The sequence below is a fragment of the Nycticebus coucang genome, chromosome 5 (genome assembly GCF_027406575.1).
Source record: "Nycticebus coucang isolate mNycCou1 chromosome 5, mNycCou1.pri, whole genome shotgun sequence".
Classification (NCBI taxonomy): Eukaryota; Metazoa; Chordata; class Mammalia; order Primates; family Lorisidae; genus Nycticebus; species Nycticebus coucang.
Window position 1 is genome coordinate 142,385,045 of NC_069784.1, and position 27,639 is coordinate 142,412,683.

The 27,639-nt window shown below is 36.9% G+C and overlaps 1 protein-coding gene across 1 annotated transcript in view; it reads left to right on the forward strand.

Moving 5' to 3' along the window:
• Positions 1–22,459, forward strand: part of LOC128585870 (probable ATP-dependent RNA helicase DDX60) — a 147,641-nt gene extending 125,182 nt beyond the window's left edge. Inside the window, 10 exon segments of the mRNA XM_053591251.1 lie at positions 842–946; positions 2,932–3,132; positions 6,199–6,303; positions 6,571–6,712; positions 7,713–7,834; positions 12,427–12,574; positions 13,568–13,710; positions 16,457–16,608; positions 17,663–17,725; positions 21,749–22,459. Of these exon segments, the coding sequence (XP_053447226.1) occupies positions 842–946; positions 2,932–3,132; positions 6,199–6,303; positions 6,571–6,712; positions 7,713–7,834; positions 12,427–12,574; positions 13,568–13,710; positions 16,457–16,608; positions 17,663–17,725; positions 21,749–21,848 (1,281 nt within the window). The 3' untranslated portion in view covers positions 21,849–22,459.
• The last annotated feature ends 5,180 nt before the right edge of the window (positions 22,460–27,639 follow it).

The window sequence follows — 27,639 nt, forward strand, 5'->3', positions numbered from 1 at the left end:
GCAAAATCTTATTACCAAGATATGTTATTTTTATTGATATAATCCTAACAAATGTTAGTAGGCAAAATAGATCATTTCCTAGAAGTGGGTTTGTAACAATATTATTTTGAAATAATTTCCTTTGTTGTCATGCATTTAAAAATATTTAAATATTTGTCTGGAATAAGACAAACAGTAAAGTAATATCAAGGTAGTCATTACTGCCATGAAGATAAATAATGCAGGGCAGAGAAAGGTAATGATGGAGTGGTTATTTTCAGGGTAGTGGTACCTGTGGAATCTGAACAGACAACTGAAGAATCCAGACAAATGAATATTTGGTGAAGCATATTTCATGCAAAGTGAACAGCACATGTGGGAATGTGCTTGGTGTGTTTGTGAAATAGCAAGACTACCCATATTTCTAGTTTTTCCAGCTTTCCCACTGTGTTTTAATCAAAGTTTAAAAAGCTTTTCAACCCAGTTACAAACTAACAATAGGGGGAAGTGGGAAAGGTAGGGGAGGGAGGGGGGTGGTGGGTAGAGGGAGGGAGATCGGTGGGATCATAGCTGTGGTGCATCTTACAGGGGTATTTGCGAAACTTGGTAAATGTAGAATGTAAATGTTTTGGCACAGTAACTGAGATAATGCCAGGAAGGCTATGTTAACCATTGTGATGAAAATGTGTCAAATGGTCTATGACGCGAATGTATGATGCCCCATGATCATATCAATGTATACAGTTATGATTTAATAAAAAAATAATAAAAATAAAAAGCTTTTCAACAACTGTATGGCAGGAAATAATTGTATTTTATTATAATGCCATTTTGTGAAATGATTATTTTATTCTCTTTCTAGGTGGTGACAGCTACTGGAACACTTGCTTTGGGAATTAACATGCCTTGTAAATCTGTGATTTTTGCTCAAAACTCGGTCTATCTGGATGCATTAAATTATAGACAGGTATTGCAATATGTATTAATTTGCTTATTATATTGCTAATAATATAGAAATAAAATAGTAAAAAACCATGAACCTTTACTTTACAAACATGCTACAATTCATGGTGGCACACCTTGCCTTTCATCCACACCTAGCTGTGATTTTTTTGCTGTGGTATAGTAAGCAGCGTGAGTTTGGAGTATGTGACTGCCCCTAACCAGATGTGTGAGCATGGATGAGATATCTAAACTGCCCGATCCTCCTTTCTTACCTCCAGAATGTGGGTGATAGTCACTGTCTCACAACATTTGTGAGAATTAAATAGAGTGATTTGTAAGAAAGGTACACGTATCTGTACAAATAAACATTTACTTGTTCGGTTACTGTGCACAGGATTTTATATTGTGAGTTAAAAGTTAAAAATAAAATGTTACCTTTAATGCTTCCCTCTTCTTTGCTCCTGACACACAATGCATTGCCAAACTTGCTTCATTAATCTCCTTTAATGGTATTTGATTTTTGCCTTGCAGTTTCTGTATCCTCCATCTTTCATCATAACATGTGTGGCCTTGTATTACTAGAACACTTTCTCTGATTCTCAGCTCTTCTTACATATCCTAATGTATTCCTACATACAGCAAAATTTGTCTTCATATGGTTTCCTTGCTTAGGATAATTTGATAAGTATCTCTTCTGGCAGCACCAAATTTAGGTATGTCATACCATGTCCAGGTTTTATGAAAGTGTCTCTCTCCTGGGGGCAGCACCTGTGGCTCAAAGGAGTAGGGCACTGGCCCCATATGCCGGAGGTGGCGGGAGGTGCTGGGTTCAAGCCCAGCCCCTGCCAAAAAAAAAAAAGAAAGAAAGAGTCTCTCTCCTTTTCTCTTTCAACACTTTTTATTCTCCTTATTAACCTGTTCCTACCTAACACCCAACCTGTATGTTTTCATTTCCACTCTTGCTGCTATATTCTGCATTAATTCTCCTCCTTTCTTATCTTTAGGAATCTTCTATTTAGGGCTTTAGAGTGAGGGTATTATGATATCTGGGATGATGGATTTGGGCATTGGAATACCAGGGCTTCGGTCCTGGATCTTTCATCTTCTGGTTGTTTGACAATGAGCAAGTTTCTCTCTTTCTTTTTTTTTTTTTTCCTCTTCTTTTTTTTTTAGACAGAGTCTCACTATGTCACCCTGGGTAGACAGCGGTGGCATCACAGCTCACAGCAACCTCAAACTCTTGGGCTTAAGTAATTCTCTTGCCTCAGCCTCCCAAGTAGCTGGGACTACAGGTGCCTGTCACAACATCCAGCTATTTTTGTTATTGTTGTTGTTGCAATTGTCATTGTTGTTTGTTAGCTGGCTTGGGCCAGGTTAAAGCCCACCAGTCTTGGTGTATGTGGCCGGCACCCTACCCACTGAGCTACGGGTGCTGCCAAGCAATTTTCTTATATTCCTAATGCCTGTTAGCACAATCTGAGAACTTAACAAATGAGAATTAATATACTCTTTGTAAAGAGTGTGTTTGTAACATGCTTTTTACAAGTAACATCTGTGAATTTTATCTCACTCGTGTTTTTTCTTGATTTGTGCACATATTTTGTTTTGTGGTTTGTAACTTAATACACTTGTGTATGAGAGAAAGCAGGAAAGAAAGGGATGAGAGCGCAGTGATGGGCAGGGACAGGAAATTGTTATATTAGAGTTCAGCTGTAAGTGAACTTGAAATCAGTCTTTTGCCATTATTCTTTGTTTCTTCCAGATATTATTATAGAAGTATTTAGTACAATTAACCATATGAAAGAAGTACGTAATAATGATAAATATCTCACTTTTCAGCTTTGCCTCAGTCATGATAAATTTCCTAAGCACTACATAGTTGGATATCAGTTTTAGTTAGTTAATGGTTGGACATATACACAAATTACTTGCTCCAGACCAATGTGAAAAGCTCAATAGCAGAACTGTTCAGGGAGATTTCACAGTGTGGTTCTACTCTGTTTCCAGATGTCTGGTCGTGCTGGAAGACGAGGTCAAGACCTGAAGGGAGATATATATTTCTTTGATGTTCCATTTTCCAAAATTGGGAAACTCATAAAATCCAATGTCCCTGAGCTAAAAGGACAGTTCCCTCTTAGCATCAGCCTGGTCCTGCGACTCATGCTGCTAGCTTCCAAAGGAGATGACCCAGAAGATGCCAAGGCAAAGGTACTGTGCTGGACAGGGCTGGAGTCTCACTAATGAAATTCTTCATCACTGGCCTGGCTGTGGTTGAGTTTGTTGTTTATATAAAAATCTATAGCAATAACTCTTCAGTTTCATCTATCTTTTAATGTTTTGTAATATCTTCAATAGTATAGGTTTGGGGGTAGCTGGGGAGAATAGTAATTTGTTTTATTGTTTCCACTATGAGACATAGAATTTGTGGCTGGAGGGGCATTGAGAGTCACTCAGGGTTACTGCTTTTAGGTGTGATAAGCATTGTCCTAGGGTGGTTGGAGTGCTGGCTATGGATTTGAAAAGGTCTCTTTCTACCATTTAGAAACAAAAAGGTATGTTTTTATGATTTCGTAATAAGTTTATGTTTGACACACACACAAAATAACTGAGTTCATTAAAGAATATGTGGGAAATGTAGAACGTTGAAAGAAGAAAAAAATTCCCATACCCACTTCCACTACCCAAAAGATAATCACATTATTATTTTGGTATTTTTTCAGTCATTTTTCTAGACATGAATGTGCATTTGCTTTTTAAGCACTGATCTATTTATATGTTATTGAACTTCAAAATATGGTTGTAAAATTTTCATCATATATGTTGCTCAGAGAAATATTTTGCATTTAATCCCACAATGAGAGATTTAAAATTCATAATTAAGTATTTTAATTTTCATTTTTATGAAGTTGCATTTTTTTGCATTTAAAATGTTTTTCTTTCGTTCTTTATTTTTTTGTTTCAGCTTAATTGAGGGTACAAAGAATTAGGTTACACTGCTTACACTTGTTAGGCAAAGTGCCTCTTACAATTGCACCCCACTCCCAAGAGGTGTGCCATATACCGTGACCCCCCCCATTCATTCGCCTTTCCCCTCTCCCCGCTTGCTTGTTTCCCCGATGAAGTGCATTGCTGAAGGGACTGATCCTTTTTAGTGTGCCCAGTTGAATCAGATACTGTTTTGTGAGATGGGGACACTTCTAGCACTCTTGTGGTGAGTTGGCTGATTCTACAGTGCAAAGTATACAAATTTTAGACCAAAACTCCCCCATTTTGTGAGTTCTTAATTTCTACCTATCTGTAGAGAGCAGTGTATCTTAGCCATGGCATATTCAAGAAGACCTATATCATGTACACGTAGGACTCAAATGTGAGTGTAACATTCTCAGAATATGCTCCAATCATTATATCAAACTAACATCGCATCCTTGCCTTTTGGCATTTAGTGTTATACTGGGCAAACTCCTTTGGAGTCTGGTGTGGAAGAGCCATCTTAGTCTCTGTTCCCTTGCATTTAATTTTTTCTGTCTGTGTAATTATATTAGTATTTTTCTTTGTCCTATTTCAAGTGGTTTTCCCCAGAATTTTCTATATTGTGAGTCCTTTTCAAAATTGGTGTTTCAGTTATTAGGTAATGAGACCTTTCAATCTTTGTGCACTGTTTTTTTATTTTGGCAAAATTCCCACAACAAAATTTACTCTCTTAACCACATTAAGTGTATAGCTCAGCAGCGTTCAGTGCATTCACACCATTGTGCAATGCTCAAGCGTTTTTCAAACTCAGAAAAGATTTCTTAAATTATATCTTTATTATTTTATTCTGTTTAATTGTCAAGTTTCTTATTCAGTAAAAAGTTATAAGTTTAAAATAGAAACCCTCTTTTCCATTCTTATCTTTTTCTTACTTATGAAAAAACATAATATTTATATCCTACATCACTAATGCAATTCTCTAAAGTATCAATTCTGCTCTTCAGTGAGAATAAATGTGAATTTTAACTCTACTACTATTAAACTTTGAGTTTTCCTGAAACTCTTCATTATTTCACCCATCACTCTTTCATATCATAATAATGTATTTTTTTTTTTTTGAGGCAGAGTCTTACTATGTCACCCTCGGTAGAGTGCTATGGCATCACAGCTCACAGCAACTTCCAACTCTTGAGCTCAAATGATCCTCCTGTCTCAGCCTCCCAAATAGCTGGGACTATAGGAGACTTCCACAATGCCCACCTAGTTTTTCTATTTTTAGTAGAGACAGGGTCTTGCTCTTGCTCAGGCTGGTCTTGAACTCCTGAGCTCAAACAATCCACCTGCCTTGGCCTCCCACCCCCTTACTACTCTGCTGTTTTCTGGCTGTTGCCATCTCTGATAAAATGTTGCACATGAGAGAAAGGAGGGTGTAAAATAAGACATTTTGTGTGCCCTTGAAAGTATCACCCTATAGTAAGAAAATAGAGAATAGACCTTTCTTCCTCCCTCCCTCCTTTCCTTCCATCTAATCTACTGGCCTTATAATAAGTAGACATTATTATTATAATCTTCCTTCCTCCCTCCCTTTCTTTCTTCCTTCCTTCCACCTGGTTTACTGTCCTTATAATAAGTAGAGATTCTGGGGTGGCTCCTGTGCCTCAAAGGAGTGGGGCGCCAGCCCCATATGCCGGAGGTGGCGGGTTCAAACCCATCCCCAGCCAAAAACTACAAATAATAAATAAATAAATAAATAAATAAATAAATAAAAAATAAGTAGAGATTCTTTCTAGGTTTTATAAATTTTCAGGCCTAAAGACAACTAAGCCTAAATTTTGATGATACTGGGAAGTTTTATTTTTAAGGGGTGTCATAGACATTTTAGTGGGAAGTTCAAAGATACATGAACTTCAGTGTAGCTTCACACTGAAAATGAAGTAATATTTTTATTACTTCTGTTTTAATCAACCTAGTTACATTGATTTCACAATGACACTGGAGGTCATATATATTTTCTCTTCTGATACAATTTCAAGAGCTATAAATTTCTAAACTGGTATGGCTTTTATCAGATTGTTTGGCAATATGTTTCAATTCTGACAATTCTGATTATATTTTCTATTTTGTTAAAGTAAGGATGTGCTGTATAAGAACATGATAAAACAAATAATATGAAATCACTGAACCTTATGTATTCCTGATATCTAGGTGGCTTAATAGATACAAATAATATATATTCTATATTATTATTACAAATGTATCTCATAATATTTAACATTGTTTGAATAAAAGTACTCTTTTTTAAAGGTGCTGTCAGTGCTAACGCATTCATTGCTGTCCTTCAAACAACCCAGAGTTATGGCAATGTTAAAACTTTACTTTTTGTTTTCTTTACAATTCCTAGTGAAAGAGGTATGTATGATTATTTTTCTGCTTTTTTGTGAAATAGGATTGCTGCTCTCTAGACTTCTTACCCTGCTGATCTAATTGTAGTCTTTAGAAGGTTATACCCAATGATTAATATTACTTATAAATGATATAATTACCAAAGCTGGGCTAGAAAATAGTTATTATATTTCTTATATTGACATTAAATAATATTTTAAATTGGCACTTAATATGTTACTTATCAATTATGTGTTGAGTGGAGCCAACTAATAAATTGTTTTTATTCTTTAGGGCTATTTAGATCAAGAAGGTAATCCTATGGGGTTTGCAGGACTTGTATCACATTTGCATTATCATGAACCTTCAAATCTTGTTTTTGTGAGTTTTCTTGTAAAAGGTCTTTTCCATAATCTCTGTCAGCCATCCAGGAAAGGTAAGCTTGAGATTTCATATGTATGTAGTCCAAAAATTGCAACAGATTTATAGAAAGCTAACATTTCAGGAATATTTTTTCTACAAAGAAAATAGTTAATATGAAAATAATTTACAGATTCCCAAGTTGATAAAAATAAATATAAATACTTACTAATTTATATTATATGACAGACCATTCAATTTTGATCACCCAGAAGTTCTCTTAGAAGAGCAATAATTTTAGGCAATAGGAAGTACAGTTTTATTTATTGATGTGGAGATGGGTTGGTATATTTGGTTATAAACAGGGGTATAGAAAATTTGATAATTTTATGAGGCAGATAATATGATTAGCATCATTTTGTAAATGAGGAAACTGAGACACAGAAAAGTTAGATAAATTGCCATGTTGTCACACTTTTAATGAGTCAGAGCAAGAGTCAAAAATAAGTCTTCTGATTATAGAGTCTAAGTTATTACACGTAGCAACTTTGTAACCACTACACCATAGTGCATATATGTTGCAGGAATAAAGTGACTCAAATTGATGATAACTTAGTATGTCTGGCAGGAAGGTAAGGCAAGAAGACAAAGCCAGGAGGTTATTTTGGGAGTAATTTTTGAAAGTCTTAAATGCTAAACTAAGCAAATTGGATTTTATTTATAAGGCATTGAGATTTTATCAGATATTTTTGAGTAGGTGAGAGACGCGATCATAAAAATTTTTAGAATGATCTTAGTGATTATCCACAAAGAAATGCTAATGAGATGAAAATATGGGTAAAGAGATAAGGCAATTTGTGCTTTGGATGACTAGCATGTGAACTAGGATATAGGCAGAAAGAATAAAATGGAAGGCATGGGTGAAAATTGTCAGTAGATATAGTAATTCCTCAGTTTCTATATCTGTAATAAATTTTTAGTTCCCATGAAATGAAAGGTATGGTAACTTTACATTTTAATATGAAAAATAGTATACTTTTTCCCACATTTACAAGAAGACACTTTGTTTTGCATAGGCTCAAAACATTTTTCTGAAGATGTTATGAACAAGCTAATGTTAGTAATGGCAAATCTCTTTGGAAGAAAACATTTTCCTCCAAAGTTCCAAGATACTACCTTCAAGTTTCATCAATCAAAGGTAAAATATATTATTTCTGATAAAGTTTAATAATTAAAATTGTTAAATAGATCCTACCAGAAATGATTCAGCAGCAGTAGGATTTTATTAATAAAGGAATGTCCATTTGATTTGTAGGATAATTTGTTCTTTTTAAAATCAGTTTGATATTTAATTTGTAATTATAACTCTCCCTCTGTAAATATATCCAGAGTTTAAAGTCATCAAGGAAAAATAGGATCAAAGTTTTACTCATATTTTTAATTTGATTGTATCAAATTACAACAATAAGTGATGGAAGAAAAAATGTAGGTAGTTTTGTGTTTAAGTGAAACAGCTGTCTCCATGCAATTAAACAACTGCGTGTTGAATGACAGGTCAAGGAAGAGATAAAGAAGGAAATTATTAAATTATTTGAACATAATAACAATGAACCTACAATCTAACAAAACCTATGGGATACTGTAAAAGCAGTCCTAAGAGGGAAATATATTGCTTTAGATGCCGACATCCAAAAAACAGAAAGAGAACACATCAGAAACCTAATGAATAAGGTTAAGGAAATGGAAAAGGAAGAGCAATCCAACCCCAAACCCACCAGAAGGAAAGAAATAACCAAAATTTCTTTCCAAAATTAAATCAGAAATTAATGAAATTGAAAACAAAAGAATCAGTCAGAAAATTAATGAAATAAAAAGTTGGTTCTTCAAACAAATAAATAAAATTGATAAATTTTTGGCCATATTAACTAGAAACAGAAAAGCAAAATCTCTAATAATCTCAATCAGAAATGAAAAAGGGGAAATAACAATTGGTAAAACAGAGATACAAGAGATTATTTCTGGCTACTTCAAGAAATTCTATGCTGAGAAATTGGACAATGTGGAGGAAATGGACCAATACCTAGAATCACACCCTCTCCCTAAACTTAACCAAGAAAAAATAGATCACTTGAAGACAGCAATATCAAGTGCTGAGATGAAAGAAACAATAAAAAGCTTCCAACAAAAAAGTGCCCTGTACCAGATGGCTTCACACCAGAATTTTATCAAATCTTCAAAGAAGAGCTTGTCCCTGTACTGTAAAACCTATTCCAAAACCCTAAGAAAGAAGGAACCTTCCCCAACATGTTCCATGAAACAAATACCACCCTGTTACCAAAACCAGAAAAGGACCCAACTAAAAAGGAGAACTACAGACTAATTTCACATAGATGCAAAAATACTCAATAAAATCTTAGCTAATAAATTACATCTACACATTAAAAAATTTATACATCACAATGAAATAGGCTTCATCCCATGATGCAAGTCTGGTTTAACATATGCAAATCCATAAATGTAATTGACTATATCAGTAGAAGCATAAACAAAGACCATATGATCTCTCAGAAGATGTAAAAAAAGCATTTGATAAAATTTAGCATCCTTTTCCAACAAGAACACTTAAAAAAATACACATAGGTGGCACATTTCTTAAACTGATTGAAACCATCTATGACAAACCCACAGCTAATGTCATACTGAATGGAATAAAACTGAAAGCTTTTCCGCTTAGAACAGGAACTAGACAAGAATGTTCTCAATCATCACTACTATTCAACATAGTGTTGGGAGTTCTAGCCAGTGCAATCAGACAAGAGAAGGATATAAAGTGCATCCAAATGGGGGCAGAGGAGGCCAAATTCTAGCTCTTTGCTGATGATATGATCTTATACTTAGAGAACCCTAGAGACTCAACCACAAGACTCCTAGAAGTGATCAAGAAACACAGTAATATATCAGGGTATAAAATAAATGTCCACAAGTCAATAGTCTTTGTATATGCCAATAGTAGCCAAGATGAGAAGCAAATCTAGGACACGATTCCCTTCACAGTAGCTTCAAAGAAAAGGAAATACCTAGGAATATACCTAATAAAAGAGGTGGAGGATCTCTACAAAGATAATTATGAAAACTTAAGAAAGGAAATAGAAGACGTTAACAAATGGAAGAGCATAACATGCTCTTGCCTGGGAAGAATCAACATTGTTAAAATGTCTATACTAACCAAAGTAATCTACAGATTCAACACAATCTCCACAAAAATAGCAACATCATACTTTGATGTACTGGAAAAAATAGTTCTTCATTTTGTATGGAACCAGAAAAAAACCTGTACAGCCAAGGCAATTTGTAGCAATAAAAATAAAGTCCAGACATCACCCTACCAAACTTTAGGCTATATTACAAGTCCACAGTAATCAAAACAGCATGGTATTCCTGAGACATAGACATTTGGAACTGAATTGAAATCCAAGAGATGAAATCAGTCTCTTATTGCCACCTGATTTTTGATAAACCAAACAAAAGCATACAGTGGGGAAAAGAATCTCTATTCAATAAATGATGCTGGGAGAACTGTATAACCACATGTAAAAGACTAAAACTGGGCCTGTACCTTCCACTGCTTACAAAAATTAACTCAAGATGGATAAAAGATTTAAATCTAAGACATGAAATGATAAAAATCTTAGAAGGAAGTGTGTGAAAAACTCTTGAGGATGTCAGCCTGGGAATTACTTTATGAAGAAGACTTCAGTGCAATCACAACAGCAGCAACAACAACAACAAAAAGGGAACTTAATTAAACTGAAAAGCTTCTGACAGCTAAGGACACAATAGACAACCTTCAGAATGGGAAAAGATTTTTGCATGTGACAAATCTGACAAAAGGTTGATAACTAAGATCTACAGAGAACTCCAATTAATCAAAAAAAAAAAAAAAAGAGCAAACAATCTCATCTAACCCTGGACAAGAGACATGAACAGAACCTTCTCTGAGGAAGACAGATGAATGGCTAACAAATATATTATAAAATGCTCATCGTCCCTAATCATCAGAGAAATGCAAATTAAAACCATCCTGAGATATCACACTGAGATATCATCAACCTCAGTGAGAATAGCCCACATCACAAAATCTCAGAGTTGCATATTCTGGCGTGCATGTGGAGAGAAGGGAACACTTTTACACTGCTGGTCAGACTGGAAACTAATTCAGCCTCTTTGAAAAGTAGTATGGAGAATCCTGAAAGAACTCAAATTAGACCTCCCATTTGATCCCACAATCCCATTATTAGACATCTACCCAAAAGAAAAAAATCATTTTATCTTAAGGACATTTGCACTAGATTGTTGATCATAGCTCAATTTACAATTGCCAAGATGTGGAAACAACCTAAATAAATGCCCACCAATTTAGGAATGGATTAACAAACTGTGGTGTATGTATATGATGAAATACTATTCAGCCATAAGAAAAGATGGAGACTTTACATCTTTTGTATTAACCTGGATGAAGTTGAAGCACATTATTCTTAGTAAAGTATCACAAGAATGGGAAAGCAAGTATCCAAAGAACTCAATACAAATATGAAGCCAGTAGATAATCTAATACACATCCACATAAAAGAAAAACTCAATTCAAGTTGGAGGAAGGGTAAACAAGACTATTGGAGTGCTCCCGTTTAATGGGCATAATGTAAGGGGTGTAGGGCATACACCTGGGTGTGGGGAACAACTACAAGAAGGACTGTACCTAATAAATGAAAACATTGTAACCTAGTTAATTGTACCCTCACATTAACTTGAAATAAAAAAGAAAGTAGAATGAAGACAAAAGGTATTTTAAACAAACTGAATTTTAAAATTAAATAATAATGAATAAAACATAAACATCCCATAAGTTGTAATTTATGGAATGCATAGAGGGAAATTTATAATCTCAAAACCATATATTAGAAAAGAACACAAGCTGAAAAAAAATCAGTGATTTAAACTTTTAGCTTAAGAGGCTAGGAAGCAAACTGGAAACTCTAGGTAAACAGAAGGAAAGAAATAATAAAACGAGAATAGATATAAAGTAAATAGAAAATAATTGTACAGCAAAACCTAAGTTGGTTCTTTGTAAAGAACAATAAAATTGATTAATACCTAGCAAGACTCGTTAAGAATGAGAGAAAAACAGCGCAAATATCAGAAAAGAAAATTGGGCATTATTACAATCCTACATAGTAATCCTACATTATTACAATCCTATGAGTTCAAATCATATATAAAGAAAAAAGAACAACACCAACTTTTTATAAACTCATTGCTTCATTCTGTTTGGGCTGCTGGTTAGCTAATAAAAAACAGAAATTTAGTTCTTATGGTCTGAATGCTGGGAATTTTAAGACATTTGGTAAGGGCCTGCTTCCTAGCTCAGAGGGCTGTCTCTATGCTATGCATTCACATGGGGGAGGTATTAAGGGAGATCTCTGAAGTTTCTTTCATAAGGGCACTACTCTCCATCCTCACAACCTAATCATCTCCCAAAGTCTCCACCTTCTAGTACCATCAAATGGGGGTTAGAATTCCAACATATGAATTTTGGGAAGATAAGAATATTTATTCTATAGCAATCTTCTGGATAATACAAAAAGATGGAATATTTAATCTAATACCAAACCTGACAAAGACATTTTAAACTGGAAAATTAGAGATACATCTCTGTCTTGAATATAGATAAAGTAATTTCATCTATACTCAAGGAAGGTACATATGTCTCTGTGAAAAATATTTGGCATTTAGGTGTTCCTTGATGATCTCCCTGAGGATTTCAATGATGCTTTAAATGAATATAACATGAATATTACAAAGGACTTCGCCTATTTTCTACTGATTGTTTCCAAATTGGCTGATATGAAACAGGAATATGAACTCCCATTGTCAAAAATCAGTAAGTGTGTTTTATCTCCATTGTTCACAATTTTTGAAGGATAAATAATCTTTCCTCAGAATATTTCCTTGCCAAAAGAAGAGTGGAGCCCCAGAAAACTCAACCTGCCTTCAAGTGAGGGATCTCTTCTGTGCTTATTAGAAGTTAAAAGGCCAATGGAGAATGAAATAATTTCACAACCATCTTGTTAAAGGCTGTCCTTAGATGAAGCCTAGAATACAAAGTAAGGGCATTTGTGAGATGAAGATAAACTAGATACTAATTGTGTCTCTCTTTTTCTTGAAAGAAAATACGCGTGGTATGCATGAGCATAAACTGGGCATATTTCCTAGTTTCACTATACCCTAAATTCTGCAATTGGAAACATTCAAGGAGGTAGAGCTTTTAGTTTGGGGGCTATATTAAAGTAGGAAGCAGCATGCATAGAAACAGACAACAATGGTGGAAGACTGTGGCCATCACACATGAGGTGAGATGGGAGTGTGTGAATAGTATGCCTCAATAACAAACTAGAACCCACTTTGCATGTATGATCTTCTTTATAAGACTATAAATGGAAAATATATTTCTTTTCATATTCCATTTCCAAAACTACCAATTGCAGCTGCTTAGTTCCAGGAAAAATTCTGAGGCCAACTCTGGGGTCAATAGGAGGAAGTATAAAGGTAATAATAATTGTTATCTGTTAAAAGAGTATACAACTTTAATGTACTCTTATATTTCTGGCTGATTAAAGAAACTAAAATATAGTACAAATGTTTATAATAATAATACTGTTAATAATAGCTAACTTTCATTGCATGTAGTCTGCCAAACTGTGCCACTCACTTTATGTAATATAGTTTATTTAGTCTTCATTGTGATGTAAGCCCTGGAGAGGTGAATGGTTCCCCTTGCAACATGGTACCTGAAGTACCTGAAGGAACAAGTACCTGAAGTTTGACAATTAGGCTGCTTTTAAAAAACTAATCTGTTCCAATCTATTATGATCAGAATTCACAGGCAAAGAATGTGATGACTCCCAACTTGTGTCTCATTTGATGAACTGCAAAGAAGGGAGAGTAGCTATTTCGCCATTTGTCTGTCTTTCTGGGAACTGTGATGATGATTTGCTTCAACTAGAAACTCCAGACCATGTAAGTGAAGAGTGGGGTTTGTTAGAGGTATTTAGGAAAGAGTGGATTTATACTGCTACCAGCTTGTAAATGGCTTCAATTTTCCCAGAATGAAAAAAAAAAAAACAACAAGCATATCAACAAGAATATCTAGGAAATTGTGGTCCTGAGGCCAACATGATTTTGGTTTCTCTAGAGCTGGCCTCAGAACATTTCAGAGAATTCTGAGGGACCACTACTTTCCTTCTGTCTTTGAAGTCTCAGATTGACACAGATTTTCTTTGATAATAGCGCATGAAACTCTATATTCAAACTTTCACAGTACTTCTATAAATGCTATAAATATTATTTATGTTTTACTTCACTGATGCCTAAAGCAAAAGGCCAAGAACTAGACACATTGGGAAGATCCTGTATAATCCATTGAAAGTTGGAATAATGTGGTGGAAATTTAATTTATGTTTTAATACAAAATTTGAAAAAGAAAATATGTTTTATTACATTTGATATTATGGATTGACACTTGTGTCTTAACTCCTTTTATTTCAAATTCATATAGTCTATTAAAAAATAGAAAAAAACAGCAGGGCATTGTGTTAGGTGCCTGTAGTCCCAGGTACTCAAGAGGCTGAGGCAGGAGGATCAGTTGAGCCCAAGAGTGTGAGGTTGCTGTGAGATATAACGCCACAGCACTCAGGCCCCAGGGAAATGTTACATAGTCAATTGGAGGGGGACTATTTGTTTTTTAAAGTGATAAAAAAAAATCATGCATGAAAGAAGAGGTAAGAGAGACCTGTAAGACACCTTAACTCTGGTAACTTCCCAGGCAGATCACTTTTAGGAACGTGTGTATACAGTAGTTGAAGATCTAGAATTGCTTTTACAATTATGCATGCATGCGTTCCCTTTGGGAGATCTCCATATAGCCCAGGATACATATACCCTGATATAAAGTTCACTGTATACATTGAGGAAGTGTGAGTTGTGAAAGTCAGAGACATTGACAGTTCAGTCTCATTTGTTTATTCATCTATTATTGAGATATTTTGCAATTTTTGCATGACTACTAAGGGTATTTACAAATACGGATTGAGCATTCCTAATCTGAAAATCACAAATATGAAATAGTCTGAAACCCATAAATTTTTGAGGGCTAATGTGATGCCACAAATGGTATATTCCACACTTGACCTCACATGATGGAGCACAAGTCAAAATACAGGCACCTAACACACAGTTTGTACAGCATCCTCTGTGTGTGGTGAGGGGAGAGACTTTACAGTCTCTTTTGGTTGAAATGTAGCTTTTCTGTGCAAGCCTACATTCCTCACACAAGGTCTCCAACAAAGGGCAATAAAACAGCACATGTGCAGGCAGTGCAAGCCAACAGCATGTTCTCTGCCATGCCCCACATGGGCCAAGACCAATGCGCATTACTTACTGTGGGTGTTTTTGGTTAGTCTTTCCTCTGTGCTGTGAAGATATTACTGAAAATGTTGAAAAGTCCTGCATATACCCATATGGGTAACAGCGATAAGAAAAAGAGGAAGCATTTACATTTATGTATGGCACTGAGAGCCAAGCTATGGGAGAAGCTGGACAGCAGTGTAAGTGGGGAAATGTCTTACAGAAGGGAGTGATACTGGATGTCTGAAATTTAGTTGTGGAGGCAATAGCATTCATAGGCAGAACTAAGCCATTCTCTAGGTTGCCTCAGGATTAGCGCTACCACAGTGTGTGGGTATAAGACATCTTTTTCCTCCGAGGTGAAGAATGAGCTTTAAAAATGGTGACTAAAGGGAGTGACTACAAAGCACAATATAAGAAATCATAAACTTTATATTACTGATGAGAGATCATCCTCAGTTCTTGTATTTGGGGACAAAGAATTGAAAGTAAATACCAAAGTTGCAGAGCAAAGTGAAAGAAGTTTATGAAGCAAGTACACCTCCAGACATGGAGGGTAGGTGTCAAGAAAGATTAACAATTTATACCACACTCCAGAGGGAGGCAGGAGCAGGTATGTGCCTGGCGGATAGTGGCCCAGGGGTTCCTGGGTCTCTCCTTTTCTTTTTTCTTATGTTGCCCTCTCCCTGGCCAATGGAGTGTGTGTGGGGGGGGAATTGTTTACTCTATTTGTTCAGATCAGATGTGTCATAGTTTCCAAAGGCCATTTTTGGTGGGAGAGGGGCATGCTGCAATGCTAATCTATGCTAATGATGTTATACTAAAATCAGAGTCATCTGAGGACACTCTTGCTCTCCACCAGTGCAGGTGCCTTCTGAGGGATTTTGCAGCAAGCAAATTGTAACTCTTAATACAAGGGGCCCAAGTACAGTTTGACCATAATGCTAATTTTGTTCCTATTTTTGTTGTTGTTGTTGTTGTTTTAGGTACAGTCTCATTTTGTCACCCTCCATAGAGTGCTGTGGCATCATAGCTCACAGCAACCTCAAACTCCTGGGCTTAAGTGATTCTCTTGCCTCAGCCTCACAACTAGCTGGGACTACAGGTGCCTGCCACAACACCCCACTACTTTTAGAGACAAGGTCTCGCTCTGGCTCAGGCTGATCTTGAACCTGTGAGCTCAAGCAATCCATCTGCCTGGGCCTCCCAAGTGCTGGATTACAGGTGTGAGCCACTGCACGAGGCTGTTCCTATTGTTATGTGCCACCTGAGTTTTTTTCACACCTTCAGTGTTCCCTATACTAATTGCCTGCTTCAATTACACATAAATAACAAATTAAGAAGTATCATATTTCTCCAGGTCATTCTACACACAATTGGTATTAATCACATTCAAGCTCCTGTGCTATCATCAGAGATATTTGATAACCAAGGAAGAAGAATGCCACTTAATGCTTATGCCCTTGATTTCTATAAACATGGTTCCTTGAAAGGATTAGTCCAGGATAACAGGTATGCCACTCATTCCTCTCTCTGTGTGTGTGTGTGTTTGTATTTGTCTCTATCCCTGTTTCCCCTCCCTTCCTTTCTATCTCCATCTCTAATAAATGAATTTAATGAATTTTAAGGAAAAATTCTCTTTACAGTTTCAAGGATAGGTTAGTCATGATAAAAATACTGAATTTTTTTCTTGCACACTAACAGTAAGAGAAAATAGCAAATTCAGTATTATTTTTGTTTGTGGTTTACCAGCAAAATCTTGGTACTTAGGCCAGCTAACTTGATACAAACCTACCTTTGAAAGATGTAAATATTTTCATATGCTCACAGATATATTTCTGTTCTATTTATTCATTAATAGAGATTTTAAAACTGAATAACAAATAATGCCATGCTTTCTAATATCTGAGAAGAGTATGTATAAAGTATATAATTCTCATATCTAAAGATTGAGTACATGACATGCTTTAGTTCTTTGGCAGGGAAACTATCTTCAATAGGGGTAAATATTCTTGGATTTACCTGGGAGTGAAAAGTTTGACTCAGGCACCGAGCATATAGATATGGCAAGGGACATTCTGTCATAGCAAGGTAGGAATTAAATCTATTTTTACATAAAAATTTGAACATTCCTTATTGAATTAAGATATTTAAAAAGTCTGGTACTCTACAGAAATGTTGAGCATTTTTTAAATGTGGCTAATTGTGAATAAAGTGGCTTGGACATTAGTAAATAATACATCTGGTTCTTCCCTTTTAATTCTAAAGTTTCTGTTCAGTCTCCTGAGCTTTGCTAACCTATTTTGATTTTCTCCTAACATGTTCAACTCCTATGTTTATTGATTATTTGCAGTTGTGAAACTTTACCTCTTGAACTCATAATAATAATAATAATAATAATCACCCTTGATTAAATTAATATCTGCGAGTATGTGGCAGAAATTATTATCAGAATTATGTCTTGGCAGACAAAACTAACCTATTGTTGACAAAACCCAACATTTAAATATAAAAGAAGTTCTTTAATATTTTGTATCTTTAATTTTCAAAATGTTGTTTTATTTAGGATGAATGAGGGAGAAGCTTATGATTTGTTGAAAGATTTTGGACTCACCCTTAAATCTATCAGGTGTGTTGTATATTTAGATATTGATTTTAGATTTTTTAACAATGTAATTTTGATTTGAAAAATGTTGAGCTTTAACTATAAGCCTAGTACTTGAGGGTACCATTGAGTCTGTTACATACTGTGCATTTTGACTCCCCAAAAGGTTCTGTAGAACTCCTCAACACATTGTTGCATTGTTTTTATAATACGATTAATTGCAAAGTCCATTTGAGATGAAGTTCCATTAAGACTAGAGTCTCAGCAGCAAGCATCATGCATCAACAGGCAGCAATACGTCACAAGCAGTATGTGTCAGATCCATGATACTTCAGGTGTGTTTTTAGAACTCCATCAGGTGTCTGGCTTATGTCCACTTACACACTCTTGAATCTCTTGCTTTATCCAAGGATTCTTTTTCATATGGGAACCCAAAAAATAGCAAACTTTATGCCAGTACTCCCATTCCTAGGCTCAACTGAGCATTTATTATTGCCTAGTTAAATGTCTATCTTCCTAAAGCCTCCAATCCTTATACACTTCAATACTATATAGGTGTTCCATTGTCCTATCACTTATATACATTTGGTTTGCCACAAATTTCACTATCAGGATTTTGCTAATCTTGTCATTGTTTTTTATTTCTTTGATCTGAGTAGAATTAAGCATGTTTGGACTTTTTATATAGAAAGTGAAACTTTTGCGGTGCTAGAGCAGAAGGGATCCACTTTGTTCACCTGGAATATCTGTAAATTTGATATTCCACAGTTACCCAAGTTATAATCTCCAGAGTAATCCAAGAAACTCCAGAGATTTAGGAGCTGTCTCAAAAATTGGACTGAGAGGGCCACATCTGTGGCTTAGTGGGTAGGGCACCCGCCCCATATACCGAGGGTGGTGAGTTCGAGCTTGGCCCCAGCCAAACTGCAACAAAAAATAGCCGGGTGTTGTGGTGGGCGCCTGTAGTCCCAGCTACTCGCGAGGTTAAGGCAAGAGAATTGCCTAAGCCCATGAGTTGGAGGTTGCTGTGAGCTGTGACGCCAGGGGTGTCAGCCCCAGGCACCATGCATCATATCGCCCATCTACTGAGGGCAATAAAGTGAGACTCTGTCTCTAAAAAAAAAAATTTACTGAGAAAAAACGTTCACCCATTCATTCATCTAACAAGTATCAAAGTCATAGTATATGACATCTAACAAGTATCAAAGACACACTTCTGAGCAAATTGAGGTTAAAAGATGGGGTTGTGGGGTGGGCAGGGAACCCTGACCTGATCTGAATGCTGGCTGGGAAACGACACTGGAAATAACTAACTCAACACCAGTTTTAAGGAAAAATAAGTCTGAGGATGTGTGGAGATGGCTTACACTTACTCACTCTGGGTAGACTGAGATAATGCAGCCCCTTCCTTGCTTCTTCAGAAGGTTTTTATTAGTTTTTAACAAAAGTGCATATACGATTGAAAGCATCCCAATTTCCCAGAAATACTAGATAGAGAGAAACCCAGGGTAAGTGGCAGAGGGTTGTTAAACAGCCAGTGGTATATGTAAACAGAGGAGGAGAGAGAAGCCAGTTCTGTTCAGGTAGGGGAAGTAAACCAGGTTTTCTACATATTCAAAGAGTTTTATCCCTTCTATCTGTTAACTCTCAAATGCATGGGCCTAGTCCATTCTGACCAGGCAGGCAGGTGCTTCCAGATTCTTTTCCTCTTATATGATTCTAAAGAACCCCTAGGAATTGCCCTGTTTTCCCTGGTTACCCCAGAATTAAGGTGGGCACTCTCCTGAGTAGTCAACCTATCCATTTCCACAAAAACAATCCTTAAATCACTGTTTTTAAAAAATTACAGTGTTGTGAAAGAAAGTGACTAGTAGACATTACAAACATAGTAGCTGCTATTTTGGACAATCAAGAAATAACTAACTCTACTTGGATTCAGAGAAATCTAACATGAAGTAATTTTTACTGATCTTAAATGAAAGGGCATAAGGAATAGTATTATCAGTATAGAGAAATAAGAAAGGTGTCTTGGAAAGGCTTCGAGCTCACTGAAGTGACATGATGTGTGTTGTGATTGAAATGGGATAGAGATGCTGAGTTTCTGTAACTGACTTTAAACAGAATTTGTATCTCTGTTAGGAAGGGTCTTAATTGTCACATCACATTAAGATATTTGAGTTTAACATTTAGAGTAATGTATAGACAGTGCATGAACGTGAGTGTGGCATGAGTCTGTGGTTTATATATGTGGAAGAAATGTGTAGGTCCAAAAGCTATAATGGTTATGCAGGTAAGAATGAGTGAAAGTCTAAATTAAGGAAAGAGAAATGATACAAGAATGATTAGAGAAATATTTATGGGGTATAATTCAAGAAATTGATAATAAAGTTTCATGCAGTTTGTGAAGGTAGCCAAGGTTTCTATTTTAGGATACACAGGAAACGTAAGGTGGGGACGACATTTGGAGATGAGAATCCCCAATAATCACTTGGAACTTACACACATCACATGATATCTGGGGGAATATCGTTCCAGAAAAAATGTGTAGTAGTCACATTAAGTCTGTAACCCTGAAGTAAATTCGGTGTTGTACAAACAGATTTGAAGATTTTTTGTGATAGGTCATTGAAGACACTAAGGAGAAAACTTGGACTCTGGTGGAAACAAAGATAGGTGCAAACAGTAAAAGGTTGATAAATGTCAGATCCAGACTGTTTTCAGTCCTTGATCAGCCAGCTGCACTCTTCATTCTTGAATTTCTTCTCTCCTGTCTTTTTACCTGTAAATTTGTTTTTTAGTGTTGTTGTAACAAATTACCACAAACTTGGTGACTTAAGCTAACCAAAATTTACTATATTGCAGTTCTGGAGGTCAGAAATACAAATGAGTCTCACCAGGCTAAATCAAATTGTTGGCAGGGCTGCATTTCTTTGTGGGGGTTTTAAGGGATAATCTCTTTTATGGCCTTTTCCAACATTTAGAAGCCGCCAGCATTCTTTGGCTTGTGGCTCCTTTCCTTCTTCAAAGCCAGCAGTGGTCAGCAGAGCCTCACATTGTATCACTCTGACACTCTCTTGCCTTCCTCTACTACTTACAAGGACATTTGAGATTACATTGAGCATACCCAAATAACCCAGGATTATTTGCCCATCCCAAGGTCAGCTGATTAGTGACTTCACTTCCATCTGCAATTGTAATTTATTCCCCTTTGCCATGTTACCTAAAATATTCATAGATTTCTGGGGATTAAGATGTGGACATCTAGCCAGGCACAGTTACTCATGCCTGTAATCTCAGCCCAATGGGAGGATTGCTTGAATTCATGAGTTCAAGACCAGTCTGAATAAGAGTAAGACCCTCTCTCTACTAAAAATAGAAAAACTAGCTTGGTGTTGTGGCAGGTGCCTGTAGTCCTGGCTACTTGGGAGGTTTCAGCAAGAGGATCGCTTGAGCCCAGGAGTCTGAAGTTGCTGTGAGCTATGATGGCATGACACTCTACTCAGGATGACAGAGTAAGACTCTGTCTCAAAAACAAAACAAAAACAAAAAACCCCCCAAAGACATAGATATCTTTGGGGGACCAGTATTTTGCTTACCACATCCTGTTATCCTTATTTTTCATGCATATCTAATAAAAAGAAAGGAATCTTTCCCCCTTCATAGAGGTAGCTGCCTGTGGGTTTCAGTATACACCAGACACAGTAGCAGAGAAAACACAAAATGACTCTGTAAGTCAGAGATGTATGGAGAAAAGAGAAATTTGTGCTTGCTATTGAAGGGAGAGGGGATCAATGTGCATGATATTTGGTGGACTTTCAAACTCTCTTGGTAACAGATATGGAGAACTGCATGAGATTTGTCTTGTTATCTTTTAATTTTTTTTGTACAAGATTTTTTAGAATACATATTTCTTATTATTTCTCATATTTTGCTAACATTATTTTATCACAATTGGATTTACTTACTTCTGCCTACCCAGGGAAAGCTCTTCTTATAATATTCAATCTCACTAAGATGATTATTATGTATATTTTTCCCCATTTGCAGTGTTTCCTTGCGTGAACTATGTGGAAATGAAGATGACAATGTTGTCTTAGCCTTTGAACAACTGAGTGAAACTTTTACTGAAAAATTTAGGAAAATCTAAAAACAAAGTCTGTGCAAACCACGTAAGAGAATTCCATAGGAATTTTATAAGTCGTATTTTTGATTCTCATGCTTTTTGCCAGAAATATATATATGATGATGTGGAAAGAACAAGTCTTCACAGTCAAGAATGCCCCATTCCATCATGAATATCCAGAAATTATTTAGTCTACCTGAATGTTAATTTCTTTTTATAATCGAGTAATGCTTACATCTCAGGTAGCTTGAGGATTTACTGAAAAAAATGCAAAGATTCTATATACGGCTGAGGAACAACTTTTACTCCATTAGATAAAAACAAATAATACATTGTAAATATTTTTCTCCTCAGTGTCAAGAGTTGTAAAAAGCTTATGAAGGCTAGAAAAAATGATTACAGTACTCTGAAGGTAAATGTATTCTCTCCAATTTACATAAATGCAATTACATGGCTTAGATAAAAAGCTATTGTAATAGCACCATTCAGTAAATGGAAACTTGTTTAGAAATATAAATGACTTTTGTACAAATGTTGTGATGTTTTAAAAGAGAACATACAGCTGGCAATTTGCTTTACTTTAATTGTATATATGTGCCTGGAGAAAGAAAAAGAAATAAAATGGAATTAATTTATTTAAATTGATCTCATTGTGTTAAATGTACACACTTATCAGTCTACTTGCACGTACACATCTATGCATTATATGTAATAGTTTATATATAATCATCTTCTCTTCCTAGCATCAAAAAGGTCACAGCTCTAGAATGTATTTTAGATCCTAAATTTGAACATGTAGCCTTTCATCCTCAGAGCAAAATATCTGCTCTTTCCTACCACTAAGATGTCTTACTGAGAGATGATTTTTTATATAACATTATTTATATAAATAAATATAATCTCTTATTTATAAAGAGATTATTAATAAATCTCTTATTTATAAAGAGATTACATTGGCTTAGAAAAAACACCTGTGGTTCCATTTTGTATGGAGATAGAAGCATATTTCATTAAATGCCACATTAAAGGTCTTTACATTCTTGGGGCTAAACTCATTTTAATTATTTAAAATAAGCACTACAAGAATTTCTGAGTACCAGGTCACTTAGAAATTAAGGGTTTACTACCCCTTAGTAGCTACTCAAAACTATGATACATAATATTAATATATTGTCATGTTGGGTTACACATCCTACTTGCAGTTTCATGAATCTGGTTGAGATATGAAGATTTTTTTTCCATGCAACTGAAGCAATCTGGTTTCCAATTATTATGAGAAAAATAAGGTTATTTTTAGCAATTTGGAATTGTCTCAAAAGACGCAAGTTATATCTAACTACTTTGAAGTGGGGACCAATGGGTAGCTTCCTTTTTTATTTTTACCAATGATTTTAAAGGGTAACCTGGAACAATTTATGAAGAGTGAATTTCCAAAGGAACTCTGAAAGCTTTTTATGTTCCATTTGTGGTGATAAAGTGGAATTTCTCTCTGTCTTTTTCTTCCCTCATCCATGTAGGGAAAATAAAGTGGAATTTTTCTTTCTGAGAAACATGTGCAGAGATCCTTGTGAAATTCACTGGAGAATAATTATTATGGCCACAATTTATTCCCATCTTTTTCCCAAGAGAAGAAAAAATTATATTGGCATTGGGCCTATAATAGGTGTCCTACAATAGCCAATCATTAAAGTTATTCATCTTGAGGAAATTCTAGATGTCTATGTAGTTATGAGAGTAATGCAGGGAAATCCTATATATTCTTTCACTAGTTTCCCTTATGGCAACATCTGATATAATTATAGTGTAGTGTGACATCAGAATCAGGAAACTGACATTAAATAATCCATTATTCAGATCTCCCCAGTTTTACATGCACTCACTTGTGTGTGAGTATTTAGTTCTATGCAATTTTGTTGCTGTATAGGGTTTGTGTGTCCTTTATCACAGTCAGGATACAGTTGAGTCCTGTCAACACAGGGTGCTGCCTCTTGTGCTTTTATAACCACACCCACCTCCCTTTCACTCCCTTCCCATCCCAAGCTCCTTTCCTTGTCCTTAATTTCTAGCAACCACTAGCCATTCTTTATTTCTGTTATTTTGTTATTTCAAGATCTACAGTATGGATGCAATCACACAGTGTGTAAGCTTCTGAGGTAGCCTTTTTTCACTCAGCAAATTCTCTCAAGACGATCCAAATTCTATTGTGTATAACAGTAGTTGTTTACTTTTTATTAATGAATAGCATTCCAGGGTATGGCTGTACTGTACTACAGTATGTTTAATCTTTCAACCCAGTGAAGTACATTTGGGTTGTTTCCAAGTTTGGGTTATGCTATAAATACAGTAGAACCTCCATAGTTGACCATCTCCCTACATCAACCACCTCCTTGAGTTAACCTAATTTTCATAGACTGGACCTGCACCACATGTATGTATTAGTACACCAGGCTTAGTTCCTATGTTGACAACTTCTGTATGTTGACTAGTTTGTTATAGTCCCTTGGGTAATTCAATTTACAGAGACTGTAAGTTGTATCTACTGTATTTATGTTTCTCCTCTTTCTCTTTTCTTATCTTTCCATGACTTACCTAAACATTTATAAGATTCCATCTTGATTACTTATAGTGTTATTTAGTTTATCACCATGTGTAGTTTTCTTAGTATTTGCTGTAGGTGTTGCAACATCCTAGTCTTAGTCCATACCAGAATGCCACAGACTGGGTAATTTTATAAAGAACAGAAGTTTATTTGGCTCATGGTTTTAGAGGCTGAGAAGTCCAAGCATATGGTGTCAGCACCTAGCCTGAGCCTTATTACATGGCAGAGGGCATCACACCTTGAGAGCGCAAGAGTGTATCAACTCAGGTCATTCTTCCTCTTCTTGTAAAACCAACAGGGTCATCACAGGGATCCCATTCTGATGGCCTTATTTAATCCTAATTACTTCCCAAGGGCCCCATTTCCAAATACTATCAGTATGTGAATTTGGGGATTAAGTTTCCAAAACACGAAATTTGGAAGACAATCACATAATAGCAATGCAAATGAAACTTATCACCATATACTGGTATCAAGGTTTTTATCACCTTATGTGATACATTTAACCTACATGTATTTTGAAGATAATCATCTTAAAGATTCCTTCTATATACATTGAGCATCACATCAAATGATGTCAAAAATTTTGCTTCAATCATAAATTATAATTTAAGATGCACATACGAAGAATATTATATTTGGTCCCCATTCTGATTTTCTTCTTTCCTTTCCGAGGTACCAAGCCTTCTTTTGTAATCATTTCCTTTCTATTTAGAGAATTCCCTTTACCCATTCATTAAGAATAGGTTGGTTTCTGACAAATTCTCTTCATTTTTCTTAATTGGGTAATGTTGTTGTTTCCTTTTCTTTCCTAAAGAATATTTTCACTGGATATAGAATTTACGATTGACAGCTTTTTCTTTTTTAAGTCAGTTCTTGAAAAATATTCCACTTCCCTTGGCCTCTAAGACTTCGAATGGGGAACATGTTGTCATTTGCATTGGCATTCCTTTATTATTTCCTCTAATTTCAGGATATTTTTCTGTCTATAGACTTCAGAAGTTTAATTATGATGTTTCTTGACATGACTTTTAAAAAGTCTTATTGGGAAGATGTCAGTTCAGAGACATCTCATCTGCTCCTCTCAGTAGGCTCTGAGAGAGGAGCATCCAGCCGCCTCCATCCGGATCCTGGCCAGAAACAACAGATGGAAGCGCAGCGAGACAGCGAGGGACTCCAAGAGCCAAGCAAGAGGAGAGGGCGGGAGGTCTGCGCGGAAAGCAGGTGCATGAGACGGAGTTCGCATGTGGACGCCCAGGACGGAGCTCATATGTGGACGCCCCGGGGGATTAAGTTTCTCCTTCACCCCGCCCCAGGGCATCCTGAGGGGTGGACCAGGGAACTGACTGAAATCCGGAGGGCCCATTCCTCCGAGCGGGGTGTGTGTGGCGGGAAACGCCAAGGTCCCACAGACTCTCAGGACGCGCCCCCGGGCGGAGGGCTGGAGGGAGCGCGTTCTGCGCCTTCGGGTTGGAGTCAGAGGCTGCAGTTAGGGCAGTAGCGGGAACCGAAGGGCGCTAGGCGGTTTGGACCAGGAGGTGACCCAGCCGGAAACCCAGCCCCGCGCCTCAGGAGAGCAGGAGGGGAGCGGGGACCCAGGACGCCTTCAGCCGGGAGCACTCCGGGCCCAGTTCTTAGCGGCTCTCCAGGGTCCCAGAATGTAACCAGCTTGGACGTCGCTGGCGAGTATTGGAAGGTCCCTGGGCTGAGCCCGCAGAGGCAGAGTCCGCGCGAGGGGGTGGCCTAGCCTCTGGACAGGCCCTGTGACCGCCAGGTGCGGTTTTCTGGCTGCAACGCATCTCCAGGAAGTCTGGCCGGTCCTCAGGACTGTAGCCTCCGCCCCTCCAGGGATGCCACTCTGGTGCAGCCCCCACGCCCAGAATAAAGTCAGGAAAATAAGACCCATCTCCACTGCAGCCAGCTCGCAACTTCCAGCCCCATCTCATCCAGAGGCGGATCTAGTTTTTCTTTTGTAATTCTGGGGCACCATCTCGCGTTTGCATCAAAAAAATGTTCTATTGTTCTTTTCCTAGGACTATAGTGCTGGCTGGTGCTTATACAATATATATAGTTTTAGTGTTACATTTCTTTTCTTTTTGTCTTCGTTACTAGTCTGCTCACCACACTTGACTGTCTGCTCCTCAAATATGTGTACCTTTTCGTATGATTATTCCAAGGTTTTCCAAAGCCTCAACCCATTATAGCAGCAACTCAAGTGTAAAATCCCATCTAAATCTCATCAGCTCAAAAGGTTCAAATCTTATCAATCTAAATTATTTAAATTAGGCACAGTTGAGACTGTGGCTGTGAACCATCTTGAAAAATTTCTCTCTGTGAACTTTTGAAGATACACGCAAGGTAAAATGGTAGGACAGGTTGAGGGCACTGGTCAAAAACATTTCTAGGTATCAACAAAGAGAGACACATGGAAAGAAAACAAAGGAGTCTCTGGTCCCAAGTAATTGCAAAATACAGCATGGCAAACTCCATTAGATGTCAGGCTACGGGAGGAGTTAGGCAGAACAAGGTGAGGACTTTTTTTTTTTTGAGACAGAGTCTCACTTTGTCACCCTCGGTAGAGTGCTGTAGCATCACAGCTCACAGCAACTTCCAGCTCTTGTGCTTAGGCAATTCTCTTGCCTCAGCCTCCCGAGTAGCTGGGACTACAGGTGCCTGCCACAGCGCCCAGCTATTTTGTTGTTGCAGTTTGACCGGGGCCAGGTTTGAACCTGCCACCCTTGGTATATGGGGCTGGCGCCCTACTCACTGAGCCACAGGTGCCCTCCCAAGATGAAGACTTTTAAAAATTTGGGGCAAGGACCTAGAGAACTAGAGGGCTCCAATATGAACACTTAACCATGTTCAAATCCAGGTAAGGAGGCTAGTGCTAGGTTAGGGGTGAAGCAAAGCAGAAAATGGGGAGGAGCCTAAGAAAATTGCGAAGGCTAAAGGTCTAGAGGGCTAGAGAGGCCCTAATATGAATATTTAATGAGGTTCATATCCCTGCCTGGGAGTCTAGTACTAGCCCAGTCTAGTACTAGGTATGCAGGCAGCTAGGCCAAGGGAGGAGATAGGCAGACAGGGTAGCCATGGAGCTAAGCAGAAGATGGGGAGGAGCTTAAACAAATTGAGACAAGGCTAAAGGTCCCTAATATGAATATTTAATGAAGTTCAAATGTTGCTGTCCACTGGCCTAGTCAGAGACACAGAGGCAGA